This window comes from Pelophylax lessonae (assembly GCF_965119305.1).
Source record: "Pelophylax lessonae genome assembly, chromosome: 5".
NCBI lineage: Eukaryota > Metazoa > Chordata > Amphibia > Anura > Ranidae > Pelophylax > Pelophylax lessonae.
In genome coordinates this window covers 537,767,004-537,791,344 of record NC_138772.1, presented here as the reverse complement: position 1 = coordinate 537,791,344, position 24,341 = coordinate 537,767,004, and the positions used below count along the sequence as shown (strand labels likewise).

The following is a 24,341-nucleotide window of genomic DNA, read 5'->3' as shown; positions in this document are numbered from 1 at the left end:
GAGCCTAAGAGAGCCGAATAATGGCACTTCCTCATTTACATGTGACCGGCTGTGATTGGACACAGCCGATCACATGGGTAAAGAGTCATGTCATTGACTCTTTACCGAGATCGGGATCGCGCCGTGTCCTAGGAACACGGCGCGGTCACGATCGCCGTTCCGTGCGCCCCCGGGGGCGCGTGAGAGAGGCTGTTCTGGTGCGCCATCATATGATGGTGTCCCAGGATAATAGCTACACCGCTCCGCCGTCATTTGACGGCGGTCGGCAAGCGGTTAAGGTACTAATGGACGGGAAGACGTGGCCCACAATTCGTTTTCAAATTCATTCATAAAATGATTGATAGGGTTGTGGTCAGGACTCTATGCAGTTTCTGCGCACAAAGTCATCAAGTCAGTTCTTTATGGAGCTGGCTTTGCACACAGTGGCACAATAATGCAAGAACAGAAGTTCAAACTGAAAACCGCACGGTTGGAAGCACACAGTTGTCAGAAATGTCTTTGTATACTGTAGGATTAACTGTATTCTTCACTGGAAATTGAATTGAATAACTTGGAGTGGTGTCAACATACTTTTGGCCATAAAGTGGCCATAATAGAATTCCTTTCACTGGAACAACAAGAGATTTAAAGAACACAGCTACTGTTTGTATTTGTATCTAAACTGGACATGACACAACCGGGGTCGTAGAAAGTTAGACTGGATTCACAATTTTCAACTGCAAGCATTGCGCAAATCTGAATATCAAGGACAATGGCCTAAAAAACGCAGCTTCTACAGGAGATTTATGTTTTGCCTGTAGAAGCAGCTCAATGTTATCCTAGGTGTCTATGCACATTGGGACAATCAGAAGCATATTTTAAAGCGTAACTCCACTATTTTGTTGAGAAAAAAACATTCCCCTCTGGGTAATCTCTGTACATTACAAGGATTGTAACAAACTTTGTTGCAGATTCCTAACTTTTGTTACTCTGAAGAAATCATTGTTTGTTCCTCTGTGCTGAGTGGGTCTAATGGGAGTGGTTTCATAATTATCTATCATCTGTCGCAGCTGCAGGGCTCTAATGAGGAAATCTGCTGGGCCTGCATCCCTTTAGACGTGTTCCTATTAGGAGTATCTCACCAAAAATGACATTTTTGTTGCAGGGGATGCCAGAAATCTGACATGTATCTTAGTGCAGGAAAATTGGTGAGCCAATCACACAAGCATGAAATGATGTTTCTGTGCTGAGTGGGTCAAATGGGAGTGGTTTCATAATTATCTATCAGCTGCATCAAAATAAAAATTGAGTCCCAAATTTAATAATCAAGTTCATCAATCAAAAAAAGTCCATATAAAATAGTCCAAAAGGCAGGAATCCAAGTAAGTACCCATATAAATTGACGTACAAGGTATCTCACAGTTTATAAAGGTTCCTCCCAATATTTAGATCCGTGGGGAAAACATGTAAAGAAAATAATGAATATATCATGATGTAGAAAGTTCAAATTTCAATGCAACACGAACATGGGGAGGTGCACCCGTGATGGAAACACCCCGCGTGCAGTGCAAACTCACCAGATATTAGAGATAAAACACTTTTGATCTCCAATGCTGTTTCCACCCACAAATTTCACATGGATAGGCAGGCATTAGCAACACACCATCAATCAGCGAGATAATCCATCCCATTCATAAGGATAACTCTACACTCATTCCTCTCCAGGAGGTGACAGATCAGTGCATTGTAAAAAAAATAAATTGATTGTAATCACAAAGTTGATACACCAGTAAAATAATAGTAGCCAATCACATCTAAAAACGCCGCTCCGAGCAGCAATTGCAGCGACGTGACGTCACGTGTGGGGCTCCGCCCAATATGTTTCAAGCCAATGCTCTTCTTCTGGGGCCACCTTTGTTGCAGATTCAGACCTTTTGTTATTCTGAATAAATCACTGTTTGTTCCTCTGTGCCTCTGTGCTGAGTGGGTCAAATCTCTGTACATTACAAGGATTGTAACAAACTTTGTTGCAGATTCCTAACTTTTGTTATTCTGAAGAAATCATTGTTGGTTCCTCTGTGCTGAGTGGGTCAAATGGGAGTGGTTTCATATTTATCTATCAGCTGTGGCAGTTGCAGGGCTCTAATGAGGAAAGCTGCTAGGCCTGCATCCCTTTAGACGTGTTCCTATTGGGGATATCTCACCAAAAATGACATTTATGTTGCAGGGGATGCCAGAAATCTGACTTGTATCTTTGGCAGACTTCTGGGAAAATGAATGAGCCAATCACACAAGCAGGAAATTATGTTTCTGGGGGTGTGGTCATTATACATTCTGTGTACAGAACAGCTCCAGGCGGCCATATTGCATTGCATTTTCAGAAAATTACAACAGCTGCAGAATGAAAAGGAAGGATCATTTTTAATAACATTTAATCACAATATGATTTGTGTTGCAATTGCTTACGCTATATTGTTTTTTCTTTATTTGCTAATTTTTTTTCCCCACGAAAGTGAAGTTACCCTTTAAGCTCAATGTTTGAAGGCAAAAAAAAAACCCCTTCTAGTTTGCTTCTGTGATTAGAGTTTTCTGGTAGGAAACATGCTAAGTACTCCTAAATGCACCTAAACATGTATATAAAAATGTTTTTTTTTTCTGCCAAGGGAACTGCCGTTTTTTTTACGCCCAGTGTGCATGGAGTCTAAGGCATGTTATGCGTCTTAGCTTGTTGTGGTGCCATTTATTTTAAATCGGACCTCAACACACTAAAGTAACACAGCTCCAACACATACCACCGTGTGTTGTGGTACCCTGTGTTGTCAAAAAAGATGCATGAGGTTTAATGTTGTTAAATGTAAAGTTCTGCACTTGGGGGCTAAGAATATGCATTAATCATACATACTAGGGGGAGAACAACTGAGGGAATACATGGTGGAGAAGGATCTGGGGGTCTTGGTAAATCATAAGACTAATAATAGTAAGGATAAGCATCATATGGGGAAAGATTAGAGGAACTGAATTTATTCACTCTTGAGAAAAGGAGATGATCAACATGTACAAATACATAAGGGGGGATATAGTTAGTCAAGTTGAAAAAAGACACAAGTCCATCTGGCTCAACCAATAAAAAAAAAAAACAGTAATGAAAACCCAACCATACAATCCCATATATACAATCCTATACCCGCAGTTGATCCAGAGGAAGGCAAAAAAATCCAATTTGCTACAGCAGGGGAAAAAAATTCCTTCCTGATCCCCCGAGAGGCACTCAGATATTCTCTGGATCAATTTGACCTATAAATATTAGCACCTATTTATATTGTGTACACCCAGGAAAGAATTCAGGACTTTTTTAAAGCAATCTAGTGATCTGGCCAGAACCACCTCTGGAGGGAGTCTTTTCCACATTTTCACAGCTCTTACGGTGAAGAAACCTTTCCTTATTTGGAGATGAAATCTCTTTTCCTCTAGACGTAAAGAGTGCCCCCTTGTCCTCTGTGTTGACCTTAAAGTGAACAACTCAACACCAAGTTCACTATATGAACCCCTTATGTTGATCATATCCCCCCTTAATCTCCTCTTCTCAAGAGAGAATAAATTAAATTCCTCGAATCTTTTCTCATAGCTGAGCTCCTCCATGCCTCTTATCAGTTTGGTTGCCCTTCTCTGCACTTTCTCCAGTTCCCCGATATTCAATTCAGGAGTGCACTACATACAGAGTGCAGAGTTCAGGAGTGTGCTACATGCATAGTTCAAGAGTGTGCTACATGCAGAGTTCAGGAGTGCGCTACGCACAGAGTGCAGAGTGCAGGGGTGCACTACATACAGGGAGCGAAGCTTAGGGGTGTGCTACGTACAGAGCACAATTCAGGAGTGCACTACATACAGAGTGCAGAGTTCAGGAGTGTGCTACATACAGAGTGCAGAGTACAGGGGTGCGCTACGTACAGAGAGCACATTTCAGGAGTACGCTACGTACAGAGTGCAGAGTTCAGGAGTGCACTATATACACTACATACAGAGTGCAGAGTTCAGGAGTACACTACGTACAGAGTGCAGAGTTCAGGAGTGCACTATATACACTACATACAGAGTGCAGAGTTCAGGAGTACACTATGTGCAGAGTTCAGGAGTGTGTTATGTACAGAGTTCAGAGTTCAGGGGTTCACTACATACAGAGAGCGAAGCTTAGGGGTGTGCTACGTACATAGAGCACAGAGTTCAGGGGTGTGCTACATACAGAGTACAGAGTTCAGGGGTGCGCTACATACAGAGTGCAGAGTTCGGGGGTACGCTACGTACAGAGGGCAGAGTTCAGGAGTGCACTATATACACTACATACAGAGTGCAGAGTTCAGGAGTACACTACGTACAGAGTGCAGAGTTCAGGAGTGTGTTATGTACAGAGTTCAGGGGTTCACTACATACAGAGAGCAGAGCTTAGGGGTGTGCTACATACAGAGAGCAGAGTTCAGAGGTGTGCCATGTACAGAGTGCAGAGTTCAGGGGTGTGCTGTGTACAGAGTGCAGAGTTCAGGGGTGCACTACATACAGAGAGCGAAGCTTAGGGGTGTGCTACGTACAGAGAGCACAGAGTTCAGGAGTGTGCTACATACAGAGTGCAGAGTTCAGGGGTGCGCTACATACAGAGTGCAGAGTTCGGGGGTACGATACATACAGGGAGCAGAGTTTAGGGGTGTGCTAACTACAGAGTCCAGAGTTAAGGAGTGCGCTGTGTAAAGTGCACACAACTCTCTCTCCTACCTGGCCCAGCACTAGCACCTCCCTATGTAGGCATCTTGCCTTGCAGAGAGATTGTTTGCTCTCTCTCTTTGGAGATATGTCCCCACTGTACCCCGCCATGAGCATGTGAAGAGATCTGTTATATTCAGAAGCCGCTGAGCAAAGCTGTCCCTTGTAAACACAAGGCTCCTGTCTACAAGTGACAGCAGGTAGCAGGAGCAGAGGATGAGAGCCCGAGATTGTGGATTGGAGGGTCACATGACAAGGCTTGTCGGGCTGAGTTTGGCCCTTGGGCCTTGTGTTTGACATATGTGCTCTACAGCTTTTGGCTCCTAGCCAGTACCGCTTGTAGTCCTATGGAGAGATTTTTACATAGTTACATAGTAGGTGAGGTTGAATAAAGACAACAGTCCATCCAGTTCAACCTGTGTAGGTGTGTATGGCCCTAATCATCTCTCATACCCCTGAATGTTCTCCTCCTTGAGATGTACATCTAAGAGTCTTTTGAAAGCCACCATACTTCCCGCAGAAACCACCTCTTGTGGTACAGAATTCCGCAATCTTGTAGCCCTCACAGTAAAGAACCCCCCACGTTGCCTGAGGTTAAAACAATTCTCCTCTAATCGCATTGTATGCCCTCGAGTCCTCATGCAATTCTTTCGACTGAATAGCTTTTTTTCTATGCTGAGATCACCATTGAGATATTTATAAATTGCTATCATGTCCCCTCTCAGGCGTCTCTTCTCCAGGGAGAATAAATCAAGCGATTGCAGACACTCTTCATAATTAAGGTCCTCCAATCCCCTAATTAGTTTAGTTGCCCTTCTCTGGACTCTCTCCAGCTCCAACACATCCCTCCTGAGGACCGGCGACCAGAACTGGACAGAATACTCCAGATGCGGTCGGACCAGAGTTTTATAAAGTGGAAGGATTATAGTCTTATCTCTGGAATACATCCCTTTCTTTATGCATGCTAATATTCTTCCGGCTTTGGCAGCTGCCGCTTGACATTGCATGCTGTTGCTTAGACTATCCTCTACCAAGACTCCCAGATCTTTCTCCATTTATGATTCCCCCAAAGGATTTAAATTTGTGTCTCCATCTGTGGCCACTCAGTGTCAGAATCAAGTATGTCTAAATCATTATGAACTGGTGGGAGCTTCTCCAGTTCTTCTTCTTTCATGGGCTATGTTCTCTAGTAAACTGTTGTAAATATGCGGCGGGCTTTGGTAACTGGTTAAGGGGGTAAAACCTTCTGGCCCAGAACTGGTTAACAAACTACATACCGAAGCAAGCTATCGAAAACAATAATACGTCTGGCAACCACCGAATGTCTGGAATGTTCTCTGGACGGCAGGCCAACTTGCATGCTAGTAGCACCCACCTAACAGAAGCTGCATAGCAGCACAGCCCGGGGCAAGGAGTCATACAGCAATTGTTTCTTCTTTAGCGTGCTGCACATCTTGCTTGTTTCAGCGAGTGTGCTCCGGCAGGGTCATCTCTGAGCCTTTATACCTTCTACATAATTGAATAAGTCACAGCAACTAACACAATCCGCGATGCACACAGCAGCTTGAAAGGCTAATTAGATCACTGCGCCGTTTGATCCAAGGTTTTTTTCTGCTGCACATCAGCTGCTGTCTCCAGCCGCCTCTGATGCCGAACATCTTAAAGTGTTTGCTGGCTGCGGAGTGGAGCAGCTCGGAGGCCCCCGTACAACTTCAATAGTCTTTACCCAGCTGGACTGGTTTCCCGCTGACACGCTTATCGCTAATTCCAGCAACACAGCTTCTTTTCTCTTTATAGAGCTCTGCCGTTTCCGATGTTCACATGTGCCGATCAAGGGGAAAAATCATAAAATGACAGCTATGGCGTTACCGGTGACACCGGCTTGCCATTTACTTGCAAGGCTTGTCATTTTGTTGGCATGGCTTTAGAGCTTCCAATATCGTTTTGGCAGATTTGACTAGACGTGTGTAGTTCCTTTTTGTTCTGAATCAAAATTCGGGCAAACTTTTTTCGGTATTCAGAAATTCAAATGTATGAATTTACAAATTTACAATAGTAACGAGACGAGATTAACTAACAATTAACAAATAATTAACAAAATTAAAGTCGAAGCTGAAATAAGAAAATAAAATAAGGCGGAAATTTGAATTCCAAGACAAGAATAAAATTAAAATAGAGTAGAAAATAAAGGAATAGAATAGAAAAGATTATAAAAGAATAGCAAAGAAAGGGAAAAAAAAAAAAAAGGAAAAGAATGGAATAGAATAGAAGTTAAATATAGTATGAAAAAAAAAAAAAAGAATGATATATATATATATATATATATATATATATAGATAGATCTATCTATCTATCTATCTATCTATCTATCTATCTATCTATCTATCTATCTATCTATCTATCTATCTATCTATCTATCTATCTATCTAGAGATAGATATGTATATAGATAGATAGATATATATAGATATATTCATATCTATATCTATCTATATCTATCTATCTATATATATCTACATATATATATATATATATATATATATATATATATATATATATATATATATATATATATATATATATATATATATATATATATGTAGATATGAATATATATCTATGTGTGTATATATATATATATATATATATATATAGATATAGATATGAATATGTATACATATCTATATATATAATATATATATATATATATATATATATATATATATATATATATATATATATATATATATATATATATATATATATATATATATGAATATCTATATATATATATAGTTGAATATAATAGAGAATAGTATGACATTTATATATATATATATATATATATATATATATATATAATAGAATAGAACGCTGGATCAGTGGCGTACCTAGAGCATTTGGCACCCGGGGCGGATCCTATATCTGGCACCCCCCCCCCCCACACTTTAAAATGTAAAAACACCCGCAAAAAATTGTAATGTCTCCAAGAATATTTATTGCACAAATTTCCCAGCCCCCCTATCACAGTGCCCTTTGCAGTCTGCCCCCCCCCCCCTGTCTCTCTAATCACAGTTCCCCCTTTTGCACTCTCTGCCTCCCTACCTTTGGCATAGACAGATAGCTAATACTATTATCAATGTGTTTAAGTTTGAGTAGGAGATTGGAGACATGCTAAAGGAGATAGTCAGAGACTGAGGACATGATGCAAGAGATGGTAAGAGACTACGGACCTAAAACAAAAGAAATCAGATACTGAGGACATGATACAAGAGATGGTCAGAGACTGAGGACATGATACAAGAGATGGTCAGAGACTGAGGACATGATACAAGAGATGGTCAGAGACTACGGACCTAATACAAGAGAAATCTGATACTGAGGATATGATACAAGAGATGGTCAGAGACTACGGACGGGATACTAGAGATGGTCAGAGACTGCAGAAAATACACAGGAGATGGTCAGAGACTGAGGACATGATACAGGAGATGATCAGAGACTGTGGACATGATCCAAGAGATGGTTGGTCAGAGACTGAGGACATGATCCAAGAGATGGTCAGAGACTGAGGACATGATCCAAGAGATGGTCAGAGACTGAGGACATGATCCAAGAGATGGTCAGAGACTGAGGACATGATCCAAGAGATGGTCAGAGACTGAGGACATGATCCAAGAGATGGTCAGAGACTGAGAAGAGCATTAGGGGGGCCGGAGAGCACAGGGCAAGCAGAGAGCACTGGAGGAGCTGAAGGGCGCGGGGGGGGGGGGGGGGGACTGGAGAGAATTAAGAGGGGTTTGAAAAGCATTGTAGGGGGGTTGGAAGGCGCAGGGGTGGAACTCACTGAGGGGGGAGGCAGAGAGCACAGGGGGGTGGAGAGCACTGGGGGAGCCAGAGAGCATAGGGGGGAGATGAAAAGCACTGCGGGGAGCTGAAGAGCACTGGGGGGCTAAGGAGCGCTGGGGGGCAAGAGCACTGAGGGGTTAAGAGCACTGAGGGTGTTAAGAGCAAGGGGGGTGTTAAGAGCAAGGGGGGTGTTAAGAGCAAGGGGGGTGTTAAGAGCAAGGGGGGTGTTAAGAGCAAGGGGGGTGTTAAAAGCAAGGGGGGTGTTAAAAGCAAGGGGGGTGTTAAGAGCAAGGGGGGTGTTAAGAGCAGGGGGGTGTTTAGAGCAGGGGGGTGTTTAGAGCAGGGGGGTGTTTAGAGCAGGGGGTGTTAAGAGAAGGGGGGGTGTTAAGAGAAGGGGGGGTGTTAAGAGCAGGGGGGGGTGTTAAGAGCAAGGGGGGTGTTAAGAGCAAGGGGGGTGTTAAAAGCAAGGGGGTTGTTAAAAGCAAGGGGGGTGTTAAAAGCAAGGGGGGTGTTAAGAGCAAGGGGGTGTTTAGAGCAGGGGGGTGTTTAGAGAAGGGGGGGTGTTAAGAGAAGGGGGGGTGTTAAGAGAAGGGGGGGTGTTAAGAGCAGGGGGGGGTGTTAAGAGCAGGGGGGGTGTTAAGAGCAGGGGGGGTGTTAAGAGCAGGGGGGGTGTTAAGAGCAGGGGGGTGTTAAGAGCAGGGGGGTGTTTAGAGCAGGGGGGGGTGTTTAGAACAGGGGGGGTGTTAAGAGCAGGGGGTGTTAAGAGAAGGGGGTGTTAAGAGAAGGGGGTGTTAAGAGCAGGGGGGTGTTAAGAGCAGGGGGGTGTTAAGAGCAGGGGGGTGTTTAGAACAGGGGGGGTGTTAAGAGCAGGGGGGGTGTTAAGAGCAGGGGGGGTGTTAAGAGCGGGGGGGGGGGGGTGTTAAGAGCAGGGGGGGTGTTAAGAGCAGGGGGGGGGTGTTAAGAGCAGGGGGGGTGTTTAGAGCAGGGGGGGGTGTTTAGAACAGGGGGGGTGTTAAGAACAGGGGGGGTATTAAGAGCAGGGGGGGTGTTAAGAGCAGGGGGGGGTGTTAAGAGCAGGGGGGGTGTTAAGAGCAGGGGGGGTGTTAAGAGCAGGGGGGGTGTTTAGAGCAGGGGGGGTGTTTAGAGCAGGGGGGGTGTTAAGAGAAGGGGGTGTTAAGAGCAGGGGGGGTGTTAAGAGCAGGGGGGGTGTTAAGAGCAGGGGGGGTGTTAAGAGCAGGGGGGGTGTTAAGAGCAGGGGGGGTGTTAAGAGCAGGGGGGGTGTTTAGAGCAGGGGGGGTGTTAAGAGAAGGGGGTGTTAAGAGCAGGGGGGGTGTTTAGAGCAGGGGGGGTGTTAAGAGAAGGGGGTGTTAAGAGCAAGGGGAGGGGGGGGGCTGGAGAGCACTAGGGGGCCAGCAAGTTGTATAGGAGAGGGGATGGGACAGCTGCATATAGATGATTTGATCTTTACATATTCCTCCTGCTGCCGCTAACTGACTGCAGGAGGGAGAGGAGAATCTGCCATTCAACGGCAGCAGGAGAAATACGGAAAGATGAATCCTTCTATATCCAGCTGTCCCATCTCCTCTCCAGTCCAGACAGTCACACAGACACACAGGAGGAGGCTGCTCAGTGCTCACCTTCTTCCCGCCGGCCGCCGCCCCCGCGAGCAGCGCGGACTTTAGAAACTGCAGCTCCTTCACACTGACATATTCCGAGCAGCCTGACACCCCCCCAGTGCGTGGCACCCGGGGCGGCCCGCCCCCCCGCCCCCCCCGTAGGTACGCCACTGCGCTGGATAGAATTTAGGAAAACTAGGAAATATGCAGAAAATTGGGCGGAACAGGTAAGGAGGAAGGGGGAACGGGAGTCAAGAGATGGAGTAAAGGGGGGAGCGACTGGCACAATCGGGAAAGGGGAGAGGGAGGGGAGGAAAATGGGGGAAATGGGAAGATTGTATGCTTAGCTTATGTGGTCTATTTTTGGCAATTTTTATATATGGAAAATCCAAAAAGTTTAAATATAAAAAAAAATATATATATATATATATATATATATATATATATATATATATATATATATATAAATAGAATAGAAAATAATAGAATGGAAATAGAATACAAAATAAAAGAGTAGAATAGAATAAAAGAAAAGAATAGAATAGAAACATTGTCTGAAATTCAAATATAGAATAGAATAGAAAATAATAGAATATAATACAAAAGAAAAAAATAGAGCAAAACAGAACAAAGCAGAGTAGAAAATAAAATAATAGAATAAAATAGAATAGTAAGTAAAGAAATATAATGGGAAATAATAGAATAGATTAGAATAGAATAGAACAGAAAAAAATAGAATAGAATACAAAATAATAGAGTAGAATAGACAAATAGAATAGAACCATCTCTAAATTTTGAATAGAATAGATTAGCATAGAAAATATTAGACTAGAAAATAAGGGAATAGAATAAAATAGAAAAAAAAAATAGAATGTAATAAAATAATAAAGAAAGAATATAACCGTCTTCTACAATTCAAATTTCGAATAGAAACAACTCGAAATCGAATGCCAAATCGAATTGAATCAGAAAAAGAATAAACAAAACAAAACAAATTCTGAAAATGAATTTAATTAAAAATTATTTAAATAAATAATTGAAACTAAACTATTTTTTTCATTCTGCACATGTGTAAGATTGACAGACAGATTTCAAGCATTTCAAAGAAAAAAAAAATGGCTTCTTACCTTTCCAGGGAACTGCTACCCAGTCAGACATGGTGTTCTCCCTGTGGCTACACAGGCTTCAGAATTGTACTGTGAGTCCCGCACCATGTGTGTTACATTCAAAGGGGGTGTTCATCCAAACTGCAAATCGCTGGATACAAATTTTTAGCAAGTAGATGAGAGATCTTTGCTTAACCTGGATAGCCTAGGTTTGGCAGCTCTATGAAAAATGCACCCCCCCCCCCCCACCACCACCACCCCAAGGAATAGGGGTCACCTGACCTGATAAGTCTACAAATTGAGCAAGAAGGAGCACCAAACATGTGTTGAGGGTACATAAATGGAATTTGCTGATTCCACAAATGGCCAAATGACAACAAACACGTTTTAGGAGCCAAACAATCTTCCTTCATCAGGGTTATGCACGAGGCATGCGGCTCTGATTGCTGCCTGCCACCCGCGATCGCTCCCTGCTGGGAGAGAAGAACGGTCAACTGTTGTAAACACATCTGACCGTTCTTCTCCCTGGAAAGATCACAGAGCTCCTGTGATCCTTCTATATAGGATCACAGGTCTCTGTGATCATTTCAAAAGCCCCACCCCCATACAGTTAGAAACACCCCCTAGGTACATATTTAACCCCTTGATCACCCACCGTGTTAACCCTTTCCCTGCCAGTGTCATTAGTACAGTAACAGTGCATATTTTTAGCACTGATTACTGTAGTAATGTCACTGGTCCCCCCAAAAGTGTCAAAAATGTCAGTTAGAGATCCGATCTGTCCGCCACAATGTCGCAGTCCCACTAAGAAATCGCAGATCGCCGCCATTACTAGTAAAAAAAAAAAATATAAAAATGACATAAATATTGCCTGTAGTTAGTAGACGCGATACCGTTTGCGCATTATTTTGATTTTTTTTTTTTACCACAAATATGTAGTAGACAACAAATTGGCCTAAAAAGTTAAGAAAAATTTATTTATTTATTTTTTTTTTTTGGGGGGGGGGGGAATGTTTTATATAGCAGAATGTGAAAAATATTGTTTTTTTTTTTTTTTTTCAGAATTGTCGCTCATTTTTTGTTTATAGCGCAAGAAATAAAAATCGCAGAGGTGATCAAATACCACCAAAAGAAAGCTCTATTTGTGGGAAAAAAATGAACATCAATTTTATTTAGGAAAGCATCGCACAACCGCGCAATTGTCCGTTAAAGTAACGCAGTGCCGAATTGCAAAAAATGGCCTGGTCATTAAGGGGGGGGGGGGGAACCTTCCGGTCCAGAAATGGTTAAAGCGTGTTATAGAGCACAGTGCTGTGTAGTTTGGCCCCTTCTATCACCAAACATACCTGGCTGATCCTGCCTTGCTATGTCCCCCCTGTAAACTGACCACGGTATACCATCGCTGCTGAGCCCTGACACCGTGGTCAGTCCATGTGCCTCCATCATCCGCAGCCTTCCTGTCCTCCTCTGTCCTCTCTCTCCCCCTCCCTCCCTGTCTGCTCCTGTATCAGTGCCCCCCCCCCCCCTCCCCTCCTGCTGCTGTAGTTTCATTTAAAGTTTCATATCCTGTCTATAGTCTGTTTAATATTCTTGTGTACCCCTGTGTCTGTGTTTTATGAAAATAAGCCGTTCTTTACCAGTTTTCAGAGCACCGATTGCCACTCACGTGACCCGCTGGCTCTCTCCTCTTCCTGTCTGACAGCTGCCTGCAGCGGGCTGGGCCAAGGATTCCCCCGCTGATGTCAATCCGCATGGGAGGAGGAAAGGCTGAAAGGAGGAGAGAGACGGTGGGTCACCTCTCAGCCTTTCCTCCTCCCCTCCGGATTGATGTCAGCGGGGAATCGTCAGCCCCGCCCGCTGCAGGCAGCTGTCAGACGGGAAGAGGAGAGAGCCAGTGGGTCATGTGAGTGGCGATCGGCGCTCTAAAAACTGGTAAAGAGCGGCTTATTTTTTTTAAAACACATACACAGATACAGGGGCACGGGAACACAGGATTATAAAACAGACCAGATGGGATCGTATAAAGTGGCTTAGCAACCACTTTAAAGGGGAAATTGAGATTCCAGGGGGGGGGGGCACTTGCCTCCTGCCCCTCCTTGTGGATGCCAATGGGGAGTAGGCAGCTATATAATGTCCAGCATATGTCACTGACTATATATTGTCCTGCATACGTCACTGACTGCAGAGTATGGTCTGATCAATGTCTTATTAGTACTGGTCCGTTCAGCTTCAAAGCAGATGCCAAGCTAGCAGCTACGTGTAAGGCAGAAATAATTAGAGCTATAAATGCGTAGAAGTGGAAATACCTTTAGGCATTTAAAAGCACATTGTGTCTTTAACCAGCACTATGGATAACCCCTGGAATGCGCTATACATGCCCCAACAATTAATTATTGTGTGCACAATGGCAGACGCTGAAGAGTTAGAAGCAAAACTATCTTATTACATTTAATTATGATTTAATGAACTTTTGAAGTAATGAAGTAATTAGGAAGCTGATGGCATATTTAATCACTAATGTAATTCACAGAACAGGTAAATATCTTCTCCATTCTCCCTTATGTCTATACTAGCATCAGGATTTCCAGAGTGAATTGAGGAATTAGATTGGTCTTGGATTTAGCAGCTGATGGTAATACAGCACCATCTAGTGGCCAGTGAAGGGCAAGGTTATGAGTGTGAAATTTGTGCTAAAAGCAGGTCTGATAAATAAACAGTAACTTCAAAATGTATTATTATTATTAATAATAATGACAATAATAATACAAATAACAAAAATCCCTTGTGGTAATATAGAACAGTTTAGTAGCGACTACAAGGCAAAGTCATGATTATAAACTGTGTATAAGTTGGTCTGATAGTAAACAGTACCTGAAAAATGTATAATCAATATTATTGTTATTAATAATAACCATAATTATTATTATTATTATTATTATTATTATTATTATTATTATTATTATTATTATTATCATTGTATTATTAAACTTGTTTACCTGAAAAATGTATAATCAATATTATTGTTATTAATAATAATGATAATTTTTATTATTATTATTATTATTATTATTATAGTAATATTAAACCCGTTTGGTAATACACCACCATCTAGTGGCCACTAAAGGACAACGTCATGAGTGTGTACTGTGTGTTAAAGTAGGCCTGATAGTAAAAAGTAACTGCAAATATAGTATTATTAATTTTAATAACAACAATAATAAAATGAATAATAAAAATAACAAAAATTCCTTGTGGTAATATAGAACAATTTAGTAGCAACTGCAGGGCAAAGTCATGGTTATAAACTGTGTAATAAAGTTGGTCTGATAGTAAACAGTACCTGAAAAATGTATACTCAATATTATTGTTATTAATAATAATCATAATTGTTATTATGATTATTATTATTGTTATTATTGTTGTATTATTAAACCCGTTTACCTGAAAAATGTATAATCAATATTATTGTTATTACTAATAATGATAATTGTTGTTATTATTATTATTATTATTATTATTAATATTGTAATATTAAACCCGTTTCGTAACACACCACCATCTAGTGGCCACTGAAGGGCAATGTCATGAGTGTGTGTGTACTGTGTGTTAAAGTAGGTCTGATAGTAAACAGTAACTGCAAAAAAAGTATTATTAATTTTAATAACAACAATAATAATATTAATAATAATTATAATAATAACAACAATAATAAAATTAATAATAATAATAATAATAATAATAATAAACATCACTTTTGGATATACAAAACCATTTAGTGGCAACTACAGGGCAGGGTCATGAGTGTGCACTCTGTGTTCAAGTAGCGCTAATTGCATACAGTAACTGCAAAAATTTTTTTAATTTTACTGTAATAAAAACAAAAACTAATAATAATAATTGAACTAACCCTTTTGGGAAAACATGAAAATACAGTCAGTCATTGATCACTATACTATGCCCACATCCTGTGGTAAAATGTATCGAAAGTTGAGGGAAAGGGAGATGGGGCTACCATATGTTCACCGGGTATGTGGGAACAAAAACCCGTGTGATACTCCCAAAGACAAGGGGGGGGGGAAATTATGGACTTTATAGGGCTAGTATATAAGTGGTAAGCAACAACGAGATATGAAATCTATATTATTTTATTGAAATAGAAAAGGTGCATATTTAAAAAAAACATGTACAAAAATACAAAGACACATTGTATAGACATATCAAAATTGGACAAAAACTCATCCATGTAGCAACATGTAAGGATGTAGAATTTAATGGTTTGACGCGTTTCGCCTGATTGATACAGTCAGCTTCATCAGGAACCAATGGATACTAGGCAACAGAGGCCTCTGAACTAACCCTTTTGGTAATACAAAACCATTTGATGGCAACTGCAGGGCCAGGTAATGAGTGCACTGTGTGTTAAAGTTGGTCTGATAGTACACAGTAACAGTAAAATGTATTATCACTATTATTGTTAATACTATTAATATAATTAATAATATAATAGTTATTATACAGTAAACCCCCCTCCATTGCGGGGGTTACGTTCCGGACCCAGCCGCGAAAAGTGAAATTCCGCGAAATAGAAAAACCCTATTAAAATGCATTGTAGGCATGTTTATTTTACTGTCACTCTATGTGTAGAAGCATTTTAAGGTCTTTATAAAAAAAGTTATAGCCGAATAAACAGCAGGGGATAGTCCGGTCAGGGTCATGGTATACAGCACCATTAGTTCTTACCGGCAGTAGGGGGAAGGCTCTTAGAAGGTAAAACAGTTCTGATGAAGACAGAGGAATAACAGAATTTTTTTTTTTTTTTTTTTTGTCTCCTGGCAGTTGTTGGAGAACCCAGACAGAATAACTGAGCAGATCAGCAAGGACCTGGCTTGGCTTTGTTCCCAAATTTTGGTCATATGGTCTAAATTCCTGGAAATAGTGACACGTCACCCAAATGTGACAACCTACCTCATGCAAGAACACCACACCCTAAGGGTAAGTTACTTTTGTCATTGCCATCCTTTTGTAGGCTGCATGTAAACCCCAAGTGGGATAATTAGAACCCAAGGTATTTCACGCTGGGGGGGTTTCCTCTAGTCTCTGTCCTGAAAAATTTCAAGGTCAAGTAACCACATATAAGGATTTCTGAGGTGCCAATCATTAGTTTTAACACACCTAAAAAAAAGTATTTTTTATTAGGTAAATATTATGTAAAACTGTCCATATTAATATTCTAAAATTCTATTTTATTTAGTAATGATAACATTCAAATTTAAAAAGATATTGTGCAATAAAATGTATCCAAATAACTAATCCCCTTGTTATATAATCCAGCTGTTTATTGTGTCCAGCCTAAGGCACACCTGTGCAATAATCATGCTGTCTAATCAGCATCTTGATATGCCACACCTGTGAGGTGGATGGATTATCTCGGCAAAGGAGAAGTGATCACTAACACAGATTTAGACAGAATTGGGAACAATATTTGATAAAAATAGGCCTTTTGTGTACATAGAAAAAGTCTTCGATCTTTGAGTTCAGCTCATGAAAAATGGGGGCAAAATCAAAAGTGTTGTGTTTATAATTTTGTTCAGTGTATATTGACAGTGGACTTAGCCATATTTTACCCTTTCCCCTGAAAAGTGTTGGATTTAGAAAAATTTTAAAACTCAACTCCAGGCCCCCAAGCAGTTCATTTGTACACTTACCTTCTCCAGATGTCTTCAGACATGCTTCGGTCTTCATGGGCTTAGGGGGGTCCTCATTGTTACTGGGATAAAATTTATGAAATTTCTTTCCTTTATGAAATTATGTCAATGCTGTTCCCCTTATCAATGCAATAAGAGTGCAGGGCACTGTGGTAAACCCTATTGGGGGGGCACTAAAGTGGCCCTGCACTCACAGTATGCCCTCTGTCAATCAACCTGGTAGACTGAGGTCATCCTGCATTGGAGGAGAGGTACTATGGGGGACAGCTTTGGGTTACTGGTTAGTATTACAGCCAGAGCTGTTTTTGTTTTTTGTTTTTTTAAACCACCGTTGGGTAATATACAGTTTTTAGACCAATATGTTAATTACCATATCCAAATAATAATGCAATTTTGTAAAACTGACATGTGGCCTTATGATTCATGTGAAAACAACTAACAGGTCCATTTTAAAGCACAGAAAGAGTATTTTAATAAAATCGGAATACAGTTTAATAAAATGTTTATTTCATTATTTAACAATTATTTTTATTTTTAATATAATTATTTATTGTATTAATAAAAGTACATATATATATATATATATATATATATATATATATATATATATATATATATATATATATAGATATATATATATATATATACTGTATATGTACATATATATACTGTATGTGTATATATATATATATATATATATATATATATATATATATATACTGTATGTGTATATATATTTTTTTTTTATTAAATATAAAAAATATTAAATATTATTATTTTTAACAATTATTTTTTAATATAATCATTTATTGTATTAATAAAAGTACATATATATATATATATATATATATATATATATATATATATATATATATATATATATATATATATATATATATATATATATATAGATATATACTGTATGTGTGTATATATATATATATATATATATATATATATATATATATATATGTATATATATTTTTTTTATTTTTTTTTGTAATTGGATAACTGCTATAATATCACTATGCATAGGCTAGTACTGCTTCCACTTTGTCATTGTGCTGTTTAATTTATCTTGTGTCTCGTACTGTAGGTCAGGAGATTTTCAGAAGCCTTTTTCTACACCGAATATGAAAAACCAGCTGCTGTCACATTTCAAGAAAATCTGTGAGTTTATGTGATTATTTTTTTTATCTGCACTGCTGACAGTATGTTAGATTATTTCCGGTAATTACTGAACTTTATACATTAAAATCATAACCCTAGCCAAAATAAATAAATAAATAAAAAATGAATAGCCCATTACAAGGTTAAAAAACAAAACTAAAAAAAAAAAAAAAAAAAACAATGCTGTAATACTCACCTTCTTTCTAGAGCTTTTCCCCACAACAATAATTATTTTCCACCATTAGATGTCCTCAGCCAGCATCCTTCAACCCACTTCCTTTCAGCCCAGGATGTCATAAATCCACCCTCTGGGGGTGTGTCCTGGGTTGGGACTACTACTGTACCCAATGGCACTCGCATGTGCACTACAACATGGGGGTTATGAAGGGATTACCTTTAGTTGCACATAGCAAAATGATTAGAAGCTCCAGAGATATAGGAAGCTGAAGTTATATACAGATTTCCACTTTCCCATTCCACGCTTTACCACTTCTGGACGGGAAGGATTTGCCCCCTTAATGACCAGGCCATTTTTTGGGATTCAGCACTGCGTCACTTTAACAGACAATTGCGCAGTCATGCGACCCTGTACCCAAATAAAATGTATTTCCTTGTTTTCCCCACTAATACAGCTTTCTTTACAATTCTGGGGGAAAAAAATATTTTTCACTTTCTAACACCCCCCCCCCCCCCCAAATAAAAAAAATAAATAAATAAAATGAATTTTTTTTTTATAATTTAAGCCAATTTGTATTCTGCTGCATATTTTTGGTAAAATAAATCCCAATGAGTGTATTTTGATTGGTTTACACAATAGTTATTGCTTCTACAAACTAGGGGAAAGATTTATGTCATTTTTTGTTATTTTATTTTTTTTACTAGTAATGGCGGCGATCTGCGATTTTTAGCGGGACTGCGACATTGCGGCGGACAGATCGGACCCCTAACTGACACTTTTGACACTTTTAAGGGGACCAGTGACATTACTACAGTAATCAGTGCTAAAAATATGTTACTGTAATAATGACACTGGCAGGGAAGGGGTTAACACCAGGGGCGATCAAAGGGTTAAATGTGAGCCTAGGGGAGTGTTTTCTAACTGTGAGGGGGATGGGCTTATCGGATCAATACAAAGACTTGTGTTCCTAAATAGGAGCCCTGTGATGATAACTGACAGAACAGAACAGCGGTCTGCTGTGTTTACAATGGTAGACCGCCGTTTTGTCTTTCCGGGGAGTGATCGCGGGTGCCCGGCTGCAATCGCGGCTGCCGGCCCCGTAGAGCAGCTTCCCCTCTTGCGAATCGCCACGTGATTAATTAGAATTAGAACAATTTTGAATAGAATAGAAAAGAGTAGAATATAATAAAAAATAAGAGAAAATGAAATAAAATAATAGAATAGAAAAACAATAGAATAGAATAGAAAGAATATAACCAACCTCCAAAAGTTCAGATTTTGAATAGAATAAATCCGATTTTGTATAGAATTCGAAATTAAATTTGAATTTGAATCTATTAGAATTTTCAGAATTTCCGGTCAAATTGAGTTTAAATCGACCAAAGTCGGAAAATTCAGACTCGAATAAATGAAATAAATTCCAAAAATAAACAAAACAAATTTGACTAAATTAATTTATATATTTTCTTTATTGAGCAATACATTTAGTATTTATCTATAAATATTTTATTAAATTTCTTTACATACATGACAAATAAAAATGACATTTTGGGTCACCAGCATGTATATTACACTTCAACTATTTTTCTTTTCATTTCCCCTTTCTTTTTCCTTCCCTTCCTTCGTCTCCCTACACCCCCCCCCCCCAAAAAAAAAAAAAAAAATATATATATATATATACAGTATATTGTGTTGGTGATTAAATTAAGGGGTGTATCTCAGGGTAGAAACCGTGTTCCACCCTATATAATATGAAAGAAAACCTTAAGAAATTGGTGAATTATACACTAATATAGTTTTATTTAAGGGTGTGTATATATATATATATGTATATGTGTATATATATATATATATATATATATATATATATATATATATATATATATATATATGCCAAGTAATAAAGAATCAAAACTAAGCAACTTTTTTTGCTCTGCACATGTCTAGTACGGACAAATGAAACAAATTCCAGAAACAAACTAAAAACAAATTTAACTAAATTAATTTATGTAAATAACAAATCAAAACTAAGCAAATTATTTTGTTCTGCACATGTCTAGTACGGACCACTACACTGGCAGGGGGATCATGGCTGCTATGTTCAGGATATAAACATACACTTGGGGTAAGCATCAAAAAAGCAAGAAAAGAAGAACACCCCCACCAGTGTTATATGTATTATTAAAAAGCTTAATCTGCATTTAAATTTGGATAAAATAAAATAAATAAACACATATGAAAATAAAAAAATAAATATTTTCATTGCATATATCACCCTCTTAGAGTTACCAGAATGCAATATTTTTAATTATGGTGGGCCAATAACGTTGGAAGTATTGGAATATATTTTGGATATTTACATGAAATATCCAAACACACACCACATTCTAATTTCCTAAATAAATGCATTTTTTTCTACCCGTGCCAAAGATGTCCATTTCATTTTTACCACTCTGATGAACATTTTCTCACCTGCTTCCAGGATTTTGAGTCACGGTAACTTGGCATCGGTAGTAAGGAGCTCGGAGTACCTCACCAGCATGCCTCCTCTCCCCGTTGAATGCCTAGACATAGATGGAGACTGGAGTTCTATTCCCATCATCTTCGAAGACCGATATGTGGAACATCCCAGGATAGGTGGGTAAACTGAATTCTGACTGGAAATACCGTCACGTACCTGGTGGAGATTGAGCTGTAGAAGAGGCTTATTTTGCACCTCTTGTCCAACACCTGGTAGTGATGACAGGAGGTGTGAGGACAGAGTGGCATGAGGGTCGGTATAGCAGGCAGTGCCAGCTTGAGGTTTGCAGGAAGCAGATGACCGTGGATCACCAGGCAGAAACCAGGAGCTGGAAAATGGTAACACTTGATCAGAAAGCAGGAGGGTAGCCAGGACACAAGCCAAATGGTCATCAACAGCCAGGCAGTGAGGGACAGGAACATCAGGCAGAGGCAGAGTCAGGATACAGGCTGGGGTCAGTACACAGCCGGGCAGTGAGGGACAGGAATATCAGGCAGAGGCAGAGTCAGGATACAGGCTGGGGTCAGTACACAGCCGGGCAGTGAGGGACAGGAATATCAGGCAGAGGCAGAGTCAGGATACAGGCTGGGGTCAGTACACAGCCGGGCAGTGAGGGACAGGAATATCAGGCAGAGGCAGAGTCAGGATACAGGCTGGGGTCAGTATACAGCCGGGCAGTGAGGGACAGGAATATCAGGCAGAGGCAGAGTCAGGATACAGGCTGGGGTCAGTACACAGCCTGGCAGTGAGGGGCAGGAACATCAGGCAGAGTCAGGATACAGGCTGGGGTCAGTACACAGCCAGGCAGTGAGGGACAGGAACATCAGGCAGAGGCAGAGTCAGGATACAGGCTGGGGTCAGTACACAGCCTGGCAGTGAAGGACAGGAACATCAGGCAGAGGCAGTATAAAGGCTGGGGTCAGTACACAGCTGGGCAGTGAGGTACAGGAACATCAGGCAGAGGCAGAGTCAATATACGGGCTGTGGTCGGTACACAGCTGGGCAGTGAGGTACAGGAACATCAGGCAGAGGCAGGATACAGGCTGGGGTTGGTACACAGTCGGGCAGCGAGGCACAGGAGCACAACACAATAGCAGAGTCAGAGTACAAGCCGAGGTCACAATAGCCATGCAGGAATCCAGAGATTGGTCAAGGGCAATCGGGGTCGTGCATGGGTAAGCAGATATAGCAGGTCAAGGCGAATGTTATCCAATTTCAGCCTCTTAGATTTGGGTGGGCATCATGTGACGTCCTCCCTGATCGCGCCTCGCGCGCGCGGCCGTGAAGCAGCATTGCGGCGCGATCTGTCAGCCGATGACTTATCAGTGTACCGACTCTCTGCCAATCACAGCAGGTCACATGACAGTTGTAAGCAATGGATGGCTTCCTTTCATGCCATCCATTGTGTACAATTGTGTTGCTAGCTGTGATTGGTCAGGGTGATCACATGATACAAACAGAGACAATCACAGCCCATCTGTTCTCTGTGATAAGCTCAGGCCAATCACAGCTAATTAAAACAAAACAAATTGAATTAATTTGTTTAATTCAGTAAAATACAAAAATACACTGCTATAAGCAATCATATCTGTAAAAAAGAGTAATACAATGTTACTATATTTAACATTATATTGCTTTGGTCACAGTGTGTAAAAAAAAATAAAAAATAAAAATAATAAAAATGTAAAAAATAGAAAATAAATTGACAAAAAAATTATTAAAGTATTTCTTTTTTTTTTTTTGTTTTTTGTTTTTTACATACTGTCATCAGCCACTGCCATACCAGTTATATAAGGATGCTGTACTACACTAGTGACAGTATGTAAAAAAAAAAAAAAAACATTTTTTTTTTTTACTCCTTCATTTTCCAAAAATGTTGACAAAAAATTACAATTTAAAAAAACTCGCCATGCCTCTTACTGAATACCTTGGACTGTCTATTTTCCAAAAAGGGGTAATTTGGGGGATATTTGTACTGTCCTCATTTTTTCAGGTTTTCAAAAATGAGATCAGTACACCAAGGCTGATCAGTTTTCAGTCAGATATATATACCATAGTTTTTGGACTCTATAACTTCCGTACAGACTAAATAATATACTCTGATTTGGGTTATTTTCACCAAAGAAATGTAGCAGAATACACTTTGGCCTACATTTATGAACAACAATTATTTATTTGCAAAATTTAAAGAAACACACGTTTTTTTTTTTTTTTTTTCAAAATTTTCAGACTTTTCTGTTTAGCAAAAAAATAAAAAAAAACAATGGTGATTAAATACCACTGATGGACAAAGACGGGCAGCACTGATGGGCAGCACAGATGAGCAGGCACTGATGGGCACTAACTGGCATCATTAATAGGCACTTTTTGAGGTCACTGTGGGCACTGATTGGGGTCACTAATTGGTGTCACTGATTGGGGTCACTGATTGGTGTTACTGATGGGCATTGCTTGGTGTCACTGATGGGCACTGTTTTTTTTTTACTGTACTTTACTGTAATCAGGGCACTGATGATCAGTGGCCTGATTACCTGTCCTGGACTTCCCTTTGAGGAGAAGCCACTGATCTACTCTCCTCGCCACACACTCTGACAGTATGAGGCAAATTGTGCCGATAAACGGCACTTCCTCATTTACGTGATTGGACACAGCTGATCACATGGGTAAAGAGCCAAGTCATTAGCTCTTTACCAAGATCAGGGTCACCCTGTGTCCTAGTAACATGACGATGCCGCGATCGCCGTGCTGCGCGCCCCCACAGGTGCGCTAGAGCAGCCGTTCTGGGACGCTGTCATATGACGTCCTCCCAGAACTAAATCCGCACCGCTCCGCTTCGCCGTCATTTGACAGTGGGCAGGCAGCAAGTAGTTAAAATAGAAATGAAATGCAAAACATTTGTATAAATATAAAAAAACATTATAAATACCTTTTTTTTTCTTTTTTTTTTATAGGTGATATCATTCCTTTTGTTCTCAGCTGCATAGGAGTTGGGGGGAGGAGAAGCAGCACACTGTGTGAATGGCTGGACAGTGGGGGTGTGTCAGAACAAGTATGATCATTGGGGGAGAGCACACTGAGTTCCCAGCATAGCTAGAGAACTGACCACGGTGTGCTCTCTTGCTTAGTGTGGTCAGTTTTTTTAACCACTTGCCGAATGCCGCACGACTATTTACTGCGGCAGTCAGCCCCGTACAGGGAAAGTGACGTAGTACTACGTCCCTCGCCCGAGAGCCTCTAGGGACGAGCGCGCCCTCCCGCCCCCGCTTGTTCCCTAACATGTCCACGCGTGTGACTGGCGGACCCGATGTCTGCCGGTCACTCGCGATCTCCCCGTGGAGAGGGAGAAAGGCAGGCGGCTGATGTAAACGAAGCCGCCTGTCATTCTCCCTGATCTAACTGCAGAGATCATACGATCCTGCTATGTAGGATCGTATGTCTCTGTGGTTACATCACAAGCCATGCCCCT

General features: G+C 40.4%; 1 protein-coding gene across 1 annotated transcript in view; it reads left to right on the top strand.

Moving 5' to 3' along the window:
* FAM135B (family with sequence similarity 135 member B) overlaps positions 1 to 24,341 on the top strand; it is a 143,974-nt gene that overhangs the window by 71,206 nt on the left and 48,427 nt on the right. The window contains exons 9-11 of the mRNA XM_082257944.1: positions 16,138 to 16,293; positions 18,103 to 18,176; positions 20,837 to 20,991. Coding sequence (XP_082114070.1) covers positions 16,138 to 16,293; positions 18,103 to 18,176; positions 20,837 to 20,991 — 385 coding nt within the window. The remainder of the gene's footprint in view (positions 1 to 16,137; positions 16,294 to 18,102; positions 18,177 to 20,836; positions 20,992 to 24,341) is intronic.